General features: G+C 40.8%; 1 protein-coding gene across 3 annotated transcripts in view; it reads right to left on the reverse strand.

The window, feature by feature from the left end:
* LOC104586906 (Transducin/WD40 repeat-like superfamily protein) overlaps positions 1 to 13004 on the reverse strand; it is a 53808-nt gene extending 40804 nt beyond the window's left edge. Inside the window, exons 1-4 of one of the 3 annotated variants that reach the window (XM_088898100.1) lie at positions 12288 to 13004; positions 11765 to 12091; positions 9622 to 9748; positions 9249 to 9289 (exon numbers count right to left, since the gene is read on the reverse strand). In XM_088898100.1, the coding sequence (XP_088754226.1) occupies positions 9249 to 9289; positions 9622 to 9748; positions 11765 to 12075 (479 nt within the window). In that variant the 5' untranslated portion in view covers positions 12076 to 12091; positions 12288 to 13004. Of the gene's footprint in view, positions 1 to 9248; positions 9290 to 9621; positions 9749 to 11764 lie in introns of all 3 variants that reach the window. The other 2 variants (XR_016082522.1, XM_088898101.1) reach the window with 2 other exon arrangements.
* Between the last annotated feature and the right edge of the window lie 446 nt (positions 13005 to 13450).

Below are 13450 nucleotides of genomic sequence, written 5' to 3' on the forward strand. Positions count from 1 at the left end.
CACCCCACACCTTAAACAAGCAACCACAAACCCCCTTCCTAGACAAAAAACCACCCAAACCAAGAAGAAACAAAAGAAAACCCCAAAACCTTCCATTATTGGACCACAACAAACACTTTTTTTATCAGCACCACAACAAACACTTTCAATCACATCATCCTCCAAAATCAACTCTAACTTGGTTACTTGGATCTTAAAGTAACAATTACTTCAGACTTATTCCCTCTATTGTGAAAGCTTTTGATTTTCTTCACCTTTTTGACCGGCCCCAAACCAAACACACTTCCACTCAATCTTGCAAAAAGCCTTCAGAACCAAAAAATTTGTCAACACCTTGACCTTCTAAATCGCTTCACTGCATTAACATTCTTCTTAAGATCTTTAACTTCATTAGAACCATCGCTAATTCTCTCCAATTCCACCAAAGAATTATTTTAGAAGGTCTTCAATTCCACTCCCTTACCTCCTACCCTGTCAGCCACCCCATCCCAAATTTAACTTGCATCTCCTCTACCCCAACATTGAAACCCTCCCAATCACGGAGAAGCTCCTTTTCTGCTCTCTCCTTTTCCTCCAAATTCTTTTTTGAGCAATGGTAAAGTATATTTCTATCATATCAAAAGGTCCTTTGCACAATGAGATGCTGTACAAAAACAAACCAGAAGGACCTCAAAAAAGTACAATCAGATGTATCATCTTTAGAATATGTATGTATAGACAACCAACTCTTAACAAACCCTATGGCCATGTTGATGACCTCAGCTTCAGAGGAGACTTTGTGATCAAAAATCCTACTGTTCCTTTCAAGCCACACAGCCCAGAGAATTGCGAAAGGAATAGAGAACCAGCAAACCTTTCCTTTCTTTGTCATCCATTCTCCTTTCAGGCAGGCATGCACCAACTTAACTTTAGAATCTTTATAAAGTAGCTAGAAGTTCCAAATCTCTGAGACAAACTTGCAGTGTAGAAACAGATGATTAACTGATTCCGTCTCCACAGTCCACACTACAAAGGCTGCACCTCAGGACATTGCAGATAAAGTCCCTCCTCACCAACATCTCTTTGTAAACGCATTTCTCTAAAGCTGCCACCCATACAAAAAATTTAACTTTTGAGGACGCCACTGTCCCCCAGATGGCCCAGCTAGGAAAAAGGACTTCATTTCCTCTCACTATGAAGAATAAACCAAAAGGTCAAGGCTGGGCCCAGAATCCCAGGTTTATATTTCAGGCCCAAGGTCAAGGCTGGGCCCGGACCCAGAAGCCCATGTTTATATTTCAGGCCCAGGGTCCAGGACTGGCCCATGGTTTTTATTTGATAAGTAAATAAAAAATTTTATTAAAGAAAAAAGAGATTACAAATAAGGGTGGCAAATTACCACCCGAATAAAAAGGCCATCTTAAGACTAATGAACAAACCCCACATTACACATTTGAAAACCCAGGACCTCCCCTAACCTATTTCCAAAGTCCTCCTTTTCTAACTGTCTGAAATCTGGGAGAATCAGCACCTAGTCTGTCACTTATCTGCTTACAGCCACAACCATCTTGTCCATACTGCAGACTTTGTCTTCAAAAATCCTTCTGTTCCTCCCCCCTTCCATATGTTCCAGCATACTACAAATGGGATGCAAATCGATAACACCTTCACCTTCTTACTACCACTCAGCCTAGGCCAAGTAGAAAAAATCTCTACTGTTGAAGTTAGATGAAAACCAGAGACCCCAAACATCGATGTAAACACTTTCCGCAAGAAGCCTGAAAACTTGCAAGATATAAATAAGTGCTTAGCAATTCTCCTCCTGCTCCTCGCAAAGACAGCATCTTCTAGCCATATGGAAACCTCTGGATTTCAAGTGATCAGTTGTCAAAGTTTTAAATGAAGAAATGCTTCTCAAAATCAAACTTCATAGGATAAGGAGATAACCGGAGATAACAGGAGTCTTACAGAGGCAGATACTTGGCTCCAATGTTTCGTAAAAACCTTTCTAGGAAACCTTTTGGAGGGAAGAGGAGATGGGAAGTGAATAACTGGTACCGAAGAGGAGACGTGGGCACAAGGACAAGAGCAAATTTCTCTTACAGTAAAGCTGTGGCCGCAGGAGCATGGCCGGATTTTGGCTTCTCGGAGCTGAAGAAGATGGAGGACAAACTGGTGATAGTAACAGAGGCTCAGTCAGTTGAAGCAAGAAGGGGGTTTCTGCAGAACTGCTTGGTGGGGAGATTTTGGTGGGGGTGGATGCTAGAGAAGTGGAGGTCTAGGCGAATAGAATGTGGAGGGAGGTGGGTGGAGTAAGGGTGAAGAAAATGGCAGATGACTTGTTCTTGTTCATCTGCCCCTCGAGAGATGAGAAGGGGTGGATTCTGAGTAACGGGTCGTGGCAGATGGGGAGAAACCCTCTTCTGCTGGATTGGTGGGGTGCGAGTGCGGGGTGCTTGTATCTGGAGCCTGAGTCTGATATTAATCGATCTAACTCAATGTGGATAAGGGTATTCGGCCTTCCCTTGCTCCTCTGGTGCCCAAGTGTGATCAAAGCCATAGGAGATGTCTATGGAGGCTTTGTAGAGACTGATGATTCCCCTTCGGAACTAGCTACATGTGAATGGATCAAAATGAAGGCTCGAAGGGTAGAGTCCATGCCGGAAAAGGTGGAGATAGCCGTTGGGGAAGTTTTGTTCCCTGTCTGTATTTGGCCTGAGGTTTTGTCGTCTGTTCGTAGATGGAAATGGGGAGACCCGAAGAATGAAAATTCCCAAAAGAAGAGAAGGGTGGATTCGGAGCTCTCAAAAACTCTTTTTCTGGAGGATGTTGGCGAGAACCTCCTGCCTAAAAAACAGCTTAGTATTGTTCATCTCTGTTACCGACCACCGTTGACCTCTTTGGCATATGGTGGAAGCGAGGAAGGAGGAGATAGAACCAGTAATAATCTGAGTCGTCTGATCATGGAAGCTTTGGAGGATCAGGATGCCCCCTCAAGGAATAATCCCGAGGGAGGCGTTCAAATTTTAAACCCTGGGAAGTTTGGGGGAGTTTAGGAGTCAAAGAGTTAAAAATATTTATAAAGCGATGTCTGGTGGAGATGCACATGGCACCCATGGAGGAAACCTTGTCGAAGAGTTGTAGGGAGACCCGACAAATGCCATACCTCAAGCTTCGCTCGAACCAGGAGAATCTATTACGGGCTCAGGAGTCCCCACCAAACTAATCCAATCTGGCAAGCCTTTCTTCACAAGTGATTAAAAGTGGACAAAGGTCAAAAGTAACTAGTGAACCCAAGGTCCTACTTCGCAGAAATGAACCCATCCAGTCTAAAGGGGGCTAGCTTGGTCCAACCAGCCTTCAAAGAAAATTGGGATTGTTGGCGATGAGCATGTTCATAGACAGGTCACTCCGCCGGTAGATTTGGGAGATCGAGCCTGCACACAGACAACACCTCTTTAGTCTCCTAGTTCTTTTTGTTCGACAGTGTCACCAACCATGGAGGCTACAAGGTCAGAGGTGCAACACCTTTGTTTGGTGCGGGTGGAAGAGAACCTGATAGAAGCTACTCCTATTGTTGTGGTGGGAACTGATGAACAGTTCAAAGACAGGGGAGAGGATCTTCATCAGTCCAACTCACAGGAAAGATGGAGGAGAAAAATGGATTTGTGAGAGCCAATTGGAGGTACAGTTCATTCAAGAAATAGCAAAGGCAAGGCACCCAGTTCGACAATCCAAGGAGGTAAGTCCTCCAATATTTCCGCCTCCTCTTCTTGGGTCTCTTCGAAACTTTTGGGTTTGGGAAAATTCTTAGGAGTTTCAATGGAGGGGATGGAGGATGAAACGATTAAATTTCTAGAGGGGGTCGAACAAAGAGTCATTATGGAGAGAGGGAAGCTTGCAGCAAAGAAAGGAGGAACAAATTCGAAGAGAAGCAAAGAGATGATGAGGCTTACTTGGGGGCTAAATGATAAAGCAGGTAGTAGTAGTGAGGGGACGTCAAGGGGAGCCAAGAAAGTCTGATTTTGAGGGTTGCTTCTGATCTGTTTTTGCAGTGTTGTCATGGATTTAAAAATATTATCTTGGAATGTAAGAGGTTTGGGTTCGGGTAGAAGAAGATTGGTGATGTGTGATTCTCTGAAGTGATCTAATTCAAAGATTGTTCTGTTTCATGAAACTAAACTGGAATGCTTGGGTGCTGCCATTGTTAGGAGTAATTGGGGTGAGGGGCAGGTTAGATGGAAATCAAAATCTGCAATGGGCAGTGCAGGGGGTTTGTTGAGCCTTTGGGATCCCTCTTTTAACTGCTTAATCTCTTACCATATTGGGAATTTCTCAATTTCTTTAGTGCTGAAATTCTCAGATGGGAATATCTACCAAGTAACAAATGTTTATGGTCCAATTATCAAAAAAAAAATGTTTATGGTCCTACAGATCTGAATCTTCAGGATGATTTTTGGGAGGAATTGGTAGAGGTGAGGAGCACATTGACATATCCCTAGGTCATTGGAGGTGATTTCAATGTTACCTTGTCTGTTGAAGAAAAGAATACCAGAGGTAGAAGAACAAGAGCAATGTTTCAGTTCGCTGATTTTATTAACAGATTTTCTTTTTTTTTTTATCAATAATAATTTCAGCAATTTTATTAAAATATCACAAGAATACAAGAATAGTTACAGCAAGGAAGACAAACACTCTTATCTTCCAGAACAACATTTAGTCCTCAAAGAAAGAAGAGGAAAAGAAGAAGCAATTTGTTACAACTTAACCCAAAACATTACATCCCTTTCGATCCCCAGTTTAGCTAGCCCATCAGCTATAGAGTTAGCTGTTCTTTTGACCCAACTCATCCTGATTCCATATCCTGCACCAGCCACTTGATATTTCTCCTCTCATTGTTGTATTTCCATAATCCACAATTGTCTTTCCTCTGCCACCCCATCACCATCTCCGAGTCCCCTTCAATTATGAGTTTTCTGACATCCATTTCGTTAGCTTTCTGAACTCCTTCCATAATTGCCAGGATCTCAGCTCTAAGAGAATCCCCCACTCCAATTGGACCTGAGAACATGGCTCTCAGGGCAATCAATTTACCTAGACCAATAATCAAGGCAATCCCACTCTGGTGAGACTGGATAGGTTTTTGGTCTCTTCAAATTAGGAGGAGGTTTTTCCTGATTTTAGGCAGATTGCCCTCCCTAGGCCACTCTCAGATCATATCCCAATTCAGCTTGTTTGTGGCAATCGAGAAAAAATCAGAACTCTGTTCAAGCTTCAAAATGCTTGGTTTAAAGATGAAAAGCTTATTCCCTTGTTGAAGACTGTATGGAGAGACCTTCAGGTGGAGGGTACTAGCTCCTTTATTTTGGCAAAAAAAAAAAACTAGGTGCAATTAAAGAGAAATTAAAATTTTGAAAGTTGGAGAAAAACTTGAGTTCAGAAACAGAAAAGAGAGCTTTATTGAGCATCATTGAGGAAATTGATTCAGCGGAAGAGGTAGGTTCCTTATCAGAAGACTTGAGGTTGAAGAGATCCCAGGCAAAAATTAATTTTGATAAATTGACTGTCAAGGAAGAAATCAAGTGGAGGCAAAGAGCTAAGGTGGCTTGGTTGGATGAGGGGGATAAAAACACTCATTTTTTTCATAAAATGATAAATGCCAGAGCTAGAGTTTCCTCAATCAGCAAGCTGTAGTGGGAAAGAAGAACTGGGGAATCAGCAGCAGAAATGAAGTGGTGGCAACTACTTTCTATAAAAATCTTTATAAAGAAAATTGGACTCTTAGACCTTTTCCCAAGAACCTTCCTTTCAAGCAGTTGAGTGAAGATCAGAAATCTTTCCTTGAGAGACCCTTTACGGAGGAGGAAATCAAGACTTCCATTAACAAGTTGGAAGATGATAAATCCCCAGGGTGGGATGATCTCACCAATCTCTTTTATGTAAAATGTTGGGATATAGTGAAACAAGATTTGATGAATGTCTTCCGGGAGTTTTATGTAAATGCTTCTCTGCAAAGAAGTCTAAATACTACCTTTATCACTCTCATTCCAAAAATTGAAGGGACTGTAAATATCAAAGATTTCAGGCCAATCAGTCTCTTACAGTTTTTACAAGATCTTGGCTAAAGTTCTAGCTGAGAGAATGAAAGGGGTCTTTAGGTAGTGTAATTTCAAACAATCAAAGTGCTTTCGCCCCGGGAAGGTAGATTCTTGACTCAGTACTTATTGCTAATGAGCTTATTCATTCAAGAAGAAGAGAGGGAGTCCCCACCTGGTTTGTAAATTAGACATTGGAAAGGCCTACGACCATGTCAATTGGAGATGTATTGATTTTGTGTTGCAGCAGATGAATTTTGGGCAAAAATGAAGGAATTGGATCAAAGTATGTATATAACCTCTCCTAAATTCAGTGTTGATAAATGGTCAATCAACGGGGTTTTTTGACAGTTTAAGGGGTTTGAAACAGGGTGATCCCCTCTCCCCCTTGCTCTTTATTTGTGTTATGGAAATTCTTTCTTTTTTTTTTTTTTTTACAAGAAGGCAGCTGATTCTGGTTGTTAGGAAGGATTTGCAATATCCCCTGAGGGGGAAAAGGTCAATATTCTCCAATTTGCAGATGATACACTATGCTTTGTGGATGCTTCCCCTGTTCAGTTTGATCTAGTCCTTGGGATCTTAACCTGGTTTGAGGTGGTTTCTAGGTTTAAAGTTAATTTGAACAAAAGTTAAATTATTCCAGCGGGTCAAGTTGCCAATTTAGAAGATTGTGATGAGATGCTGGCTTGTCAGATTGAATTCCTCCCTGTGAAATATTTGGGTCTGCCCTTGGGGGCAAATTGGTCTTCTTCCTCGGTTTGGAACATAGTCATTGAAAGATTGGAGAAAAAAATAGCTTCTTGGAAGGCAAAATACCTCTGTTTGGGGGGCAGGGTAACTCTGATAAAAAGTACCCTTTCTAATCTGCCCACTTATTTCCTGTTTCTATTCCCTATCCCAAACAAAGTAGCAAAAAGATTGGAGCAGCTTCAGAGAAACTTTCTTTGGAGGGGTTGGGAAGATGAAAACAAAATTCACCTAGTTAAGTGGGACCAAATGTGCCTTCCTAAGGCAGAAGGTGGATTGGGTATAAAGAAACTGAAGAATTTTAATTCAGCCCTTCTCAGTAAGTGGATTTGGAGGTTTTCTTCTAAAAGGAATGCTTGGTGGAGAACCCTTATAGCTGGAAAATATGGGGTGGAGTGGGGCAATTGGAGATCTAGGGATCCTCCTCCAATTTGGGGTAACTCCCTTTGGAAAGGCATCATGAAGAATTTCTCTGTTTTCTTGGAAGGAGTTTCAGTCAAGATAGGCAAAGGGGATAAAACTATATTTTGGAAGGACCCTTGGTGTTTGGAAGGTCCACTGGCTGATACTTTTCCTCTCCCTTTCCAGTGTGCTTCTAACCAAGATTCCTCAGTGGCTGAGAGTTAATATTCTTCTGCAAACTCTATTATTTGGACACCCCTCTTTAGGAGGAACTTATTTGACTGGGAGATAGATGAGATTATGGAGCTGATGGAGCTTCTATAGAAGCAGAAGATAGACCTATCCTCGGAAGATGAATGGTGCTGGAAATGGAACCCTAATGGTTGTTTTTCTGTTAAGTCTCTAGCTTCCAAAATGTGCACCTCAGGCCCTACAGACTTCCCTGCTACTCAGATCTGGAATCCAACAAGCCCATCTAGATCCAACTTTCTGGTGTGGACAATGGCCCTAGACAAATGCCTATCCATATCTAATCTTGAGAAGCGTGGCATTCAAATTTTGGATCCTTCTTGTGGTCTTTGTGGTTCCCCTCCCAGAATCTACAGATCATCTCTGTCTTCACTGCTCGCTCTCCTCTCAGGTGTGGGAGCATTTCCTGAATTCCATGGACATCAGCTGGGTTATGCCTAGGTCAGTCAAGGACTGCTGTGCTGTTGGAAAGTAAAAGGCCTAAGAAAGGAAAATTAGTGTGGAGGACCATCCCTATAGCAGTCTTGTGGTCCATTTGGACTGAAAGGAACAATAGAATTTTCTGTAATAGAGTTAAAAGTCCTGAAGAGCCAGTGTAGAGAGCAGTGGGCAAGCTGATTTCTTAGGTGTCTGTTACTGAGGAGTTCAGACACCTGAATTTGCCTCTTTTATTTCGGTATCAGTCTTGTTGGAGCTTATAACTTGTGTTGTTCTCAGGCTGTTTATCTTGGCCTGAGCTCTGTTGTATGTTCTCACTTTTTGAATAAAATTACCTTACCTCTTCAAAAAAAAAAATGTTGTCCATTGCTACCAGCCAAGCCAAAGTCTCAACTCTTGGAGGGACTGGGTTTCCCCAGATTCCCTTAAGATGACTTGAATCTGAGTTAGACCTGCTGATAGCCATATAGCACGATTTGACTGTGAATTTTCCATTCCTGCATTCATTCCACCAGAGCTCATCTCTCTGATGAAATGCAGGTTTTACACCCTCTAGTTTCTCTAAAAGAGAGATACATTCTTCGACTTCCCTATTCAGCAAAGGCCTTCTGAATTTCAGACTCCAAATCAACCAATCCCCCCTTCTTTGATAACAATCACTGATAGAAACTTCAGCCTCTGTTAACCTATACAATCTCGGGCATAACTCACACAGCTTACCCACCCCACACCAGTCATCCTCCCAAAATCTGATTTTAGACCCATCCCCAACTGCAAAGCTAGTTAGGTCTCTGAATTCCTTGTTAAAAGTCACGATCTCCTTCCACACACTCACCCCATATGAAGCCCTCACCTCCCTTGATTCCCAGCCGAATCTCACCACTCCATACTTCCCAACCACAACCCTCCTCCACAGAGAGTTCTCCTCTCTCCCTAAACTAAACCTCCAAAGCCATAACCCCTATTTAGGCTTTGCAGTCTAAGCGAAAGAAAACCAAAAAATGGTATCAACATTGAGAAAAGAGTGGCAGTAGAATGGTGGCACACCCGGCCAACTGCAACCTACAAAAACACCCCAAAGCCAAGTGGTCCAGCACCCACACCCGCCAAAACACAAAAATTGTTGACAAGGAAAAACCTAGACTTGACTAGCATTACAAGTATAATAGCATGAAAGCATCAATGGAGTAAAATAAGAATTTCCAGTTATCATTTACAAGATGTAAGCATTACCTGCATCTTCAAATAGAAATACAAACAATAATTTATGGGAATTGCTACTGGTACATCATTCAATAAATTATCATTAAAATTTAAAACAAAAAACAATCAAAATACCTTGACTCTATAAAATTCATGTCATCAGATAGTCTCTCCATCTGCATCAGTATGCAAATTCAGTAGTTAAAAACAATATTCTCAAGGATGTAATTTTTGTGCAGAAATTTCTACTTAAATGTTAAGAGTTAGAGGGCAACTTGGCAACTCCACTTTTGAAGTGTTCAAGATTCCAACTCGCATATCAGAAAAGAGTATCAATAAAAAAAAAAAAAAATAGCATATCAAAAGAGAGAAAACATCATGACCTATAGGCTGTGTTTGACGAGATGTACCAGAAGCTTAAGGAACCATAAGCTCCCTTTTTTCTATTAAATAAATACAAAAAAGAATAAATGATGGCATGCCAATAAGAAAATATCAAATCTAGTACCTTTGGAACAGTTGCAGAAGAGAATTGAGGTAAGTTTATCCCATTAACAACATCTTTTTGTTGCAGTTTTTCAGTTCCACAAGTGAACTTAATGATTCTTGGTTTGTAATAATAATGCTTCCACTCTCTGTATACATGCAAGAATTCAATTAAAAAGCCAATAAAACTAATGAAAGCTAAAAATTCCTAAACAATCAGTACACTTCTTGATATTTCATAATAGTCAATGGAAAACTAGTTACATGGAGAAGAAGCAACCTATTGTGACAAAATCTAATGCAAAAGTAGCATTTAAAGTATGACTCATGGAGTATGAGTTATTATAGTTGAAGTTGTTATTAACTGAACTTGGGATACAAGCTGATGGACTGATGAAATTATATTGTGACAACAGATCTGCGACTAGCATAGCTCACAACCCAGTACAACATGATTGCACTAAACATGTCAAAGTGAATAGACACTTTGGAAAAAAAAATGACTCACAAGAGGTGTGCTTGCCCTATGTGAAGACTGAAAACCAATTGGCTGACATTTAACCAAGGAAGTTGAAAGAACCAATTGTTTTAATGTATTCAGCAATTTGAACATAGCAAACATCTATGCTCCACGACAGGGGCAATGTAGAGAAGAGTGACATTAAAGCCATTTTTAAATATTTTTATTGGTATTAATAATAGTCGATTTTATTAATATTGAATAAAGATATATATATATATAACCCCTTTATCAGCCCCTATATTTTTTTGAATTTTCTTTTCTTTCTTCCTTTTCTTCTCATGAATATGTTGATTTTCTATACTTCAACATGAAGTTTATACTTTTCTTATGAAAATTATGGATTATTATTAAGGAAATATAGTTATGGAACCTAGGGAATTACCTTAGGGTATATGCTTTGTACTTAAAAAAATCCATCGCCTAGGCAACACCTAGACAACTAGGTGACAAGGTGCCCCCTATCGCCTAGCCTCACCTTGGTGCCTTGAAAACTATGCACCCAACCAAATATAGGGTGTTGACTACTCTATTACCATGAAAATAGCCTGGGCTTGATCTTAGATTGAAGGTAAAACTAAAAAGAAAATAAGAATAAGAAAGAGAACAAGGAATAAAAACAAATAGATAAGAAAAGAATAGGACAAAGCACAAAGAAGTTCAAATCATGAATCTTCTTTCTGCCGCCCATCTGTTATTTATTATAACTTAATGGGGGTGTAAGATTTACCCTTCCTTAAGCAAAATATAAAACAATGATTGATATACCCTGCTGCCTACATATATAACAGTTCTAACAGCAATAATGGGCAATGGTATGATATGAGCATAGGTAATTTATTGTGAGATATATCTATCCAATGTTCAGTCCATTCTCCGGACACCAAAAGCTTACCCAATTTTGAACATTGTTGATTCACATGAAAACTGTCTAGTTGGCTCGCAAAAGGGGAAGCACTCTAAAGATGAATCTAGATCTTCTCAAGACCCTCAAGTAGGTCTCCATTTATCAAAAAAGTTCATGAGGTGTATGCTTCATGTCTTGAAGGTTTTAAAACATCGTCAAAGGAAGAATTGAAAAACATATAACAAGCTAAAAGAAAAGCAGGCAACCTTGGACATGCTAAAGAGACCTAATGATGTTAAGTGTCCAAGAAAGTCTCCTCCCAATCTTCATCAACTCATCATGGTAAAGGAGTCACCTTCAACTACCAACCACTAAAACCCAAGATACAGGAAAAGAGAGAGCCTCTACAGTTGGTTAAAATCTTAGTGTAGCAAGAGAAGTACATCTCCACATCAATCTACCCCCTCATTTCAAAAGAAACAAATTAGCTAATTTAGCTATACCAGAGAAGATCAAATGTCATACAGGATGCCCTCCACATACCAAAGAAGCAACGTTAAATTAATCTAAGTCACAGTGCCTAATGTCTTATCTCTATTGTCGTTTGAATGCTTGAATTTTAATAAGCAGATATCTAGAGGCAGGTAGCCGCACTTGGGGTACTTAATTTCTTTCTACACTACAATTCATAAGCACCCCATTCACATATAACGAAACAAAATCCCTTTCCACATAAAAACTCACAGTATATGACAATGCTGCAACAAGAAACCTTCTAAAAACAAAGCAAAAGCTAACCTTAAGAAAATGATCATCGTGGATAAACGTTCGACCTCACTCGCATTGACAGCTTCCCCCTCCTCTCCACAAAGCTTAGAAATCGTATCCACGGCTCTGAAGTAATTGTCAACATTATAATCGAACGTCGAAACCGTTACACGCGGAGTATCTTGATCCGCAATAAAATCTGTCGAAGCCTCTCCCTCTGTCGCGGCCACTCCTGCCTTCCTCTTCTTTCCTCCCTTGCTTTTTTTGGCTCCCGCCCCTACCCCCCTTTTTGTTCCCTTATTGCCAGCTGATTTTTCTCCCATTAAAGAGTCATTTTCCATTTTCCCGCCAAAACTACTGCAATCAAACCAAAAGCTGTATATTGAAGGTTTCAGCTTAGAACAAGGATGTCGGAGAAATAGAGATACAACAGGTGGGAATTAGAAGAGATCAAAGTAACCCAAACAAAGAGGTATAAAAGAGAAAAAGTGTAGAATTTTAGGGCTTGAGAGTTGCAAAATTTCAGTCTTCCTCCTGCCTTTTACTGTCTCACCTCGATTCCTATCCAATTACGAATCCCAATCGTCGAGCTGCAAATCTTGCAGCTAACCCAATAGAAAAGTTACAGCTGTCCCAACCTCGTGTGACACTCCCCCCGCGTGCGACAACTAGCTCCCTCCCTCTCTCATCTCTCTGGTCACCGCAACACCTCTTCTCCACCTCCGGCCTCAACCAGACAGCTAAAACCCTTGAGAAACAAATACCGGTCTCGAAACCCCCTTTCAACGGCTACGCCGTCAAGTTAAGCCCCTTCTACGAGAACCTCTCTCCATGCAACTTCACAGAACTTCGGTATCCACGGCAGCGGCAGCGGCAGCGCCTGCGTCCACGTCCTCGACCTCATACAGGCCACATCGCCGATCTCTGCTCCTTCGACACCGCCTGATGGTGTCTATGGAAATACCTAGTCCGAGGATAACGACAACCTCCTCATAATTAGAATATCATTCATCCTTTTTATTTTGGTAAAGGAAAGGGAAAAATAGCAATTTTTTTTCTTCTGTGTGGAGGGTTCAACTTCTGTAGATTTTGGGCAGAAAAGTTACTTTTTTTTTTTTTTGGTAGAAACTGTGCACCTCCTGCGATCCTGATTATGGTCGAAGAAATTTCATATAAATCTGCACCAGACGTTAATTCAAGTCTCAGAAGGCATACAACGCAAGTTCATCACTTCAAAGCGTTACGACTCTTTCGGTCGACGCTGCTAGGACTAATCCGCCCGATTACCAGCGGGCAGCGGAGTCCTTTCCTGACTCGAAAACAGAGATATCAGATACGAGCGTATCGTAGAAGGTAGCCACACGAGTTTGGACAGTTGTTGTTATGTGATTGGGTGGGTTCGACCACAGCAGGGAAAATTGAAGGGTAAATCTCTTAAATTAAACCCATCGTACCCTAACTGTTTAAATATTGTCTTATGTTGTCATTGTCGTTAAATTGGGACAGAAAAGTTGATTTTACATTTTGCAAATTATTTTTTTACCCTTCGTTAGTGAAGAATTGATTAAAGGCATAAACCGATATTACATTTTGCGAAAGTTGTTTTATCGTCGTTCGAGCGGAGAAGAAACCACAATCATTTGCCCGATTTTCAGTGCAAACTCCGGCAGGTGGTACGATGGTGCACGGCAGATTTGTATGGAAAAACCTACTTTC

This window comes from Nelumbo nucifera, chromosome 2 (genome assembly GCF_055504915.1).
Source record: "Nelumbo nucifera cultivar China Antique chromosome 2, China Antique-T2T, whole genome shotgun sequence".
In the NCBI taxonomy this organism is placed as follows: domain Eukaryota; kingdom Viridiplantae; phylum Streptophyta; class Magnoliopsida; order Proteales; family Nelumbonaceae; genus Nelumbo; species Nelumbo nucifera.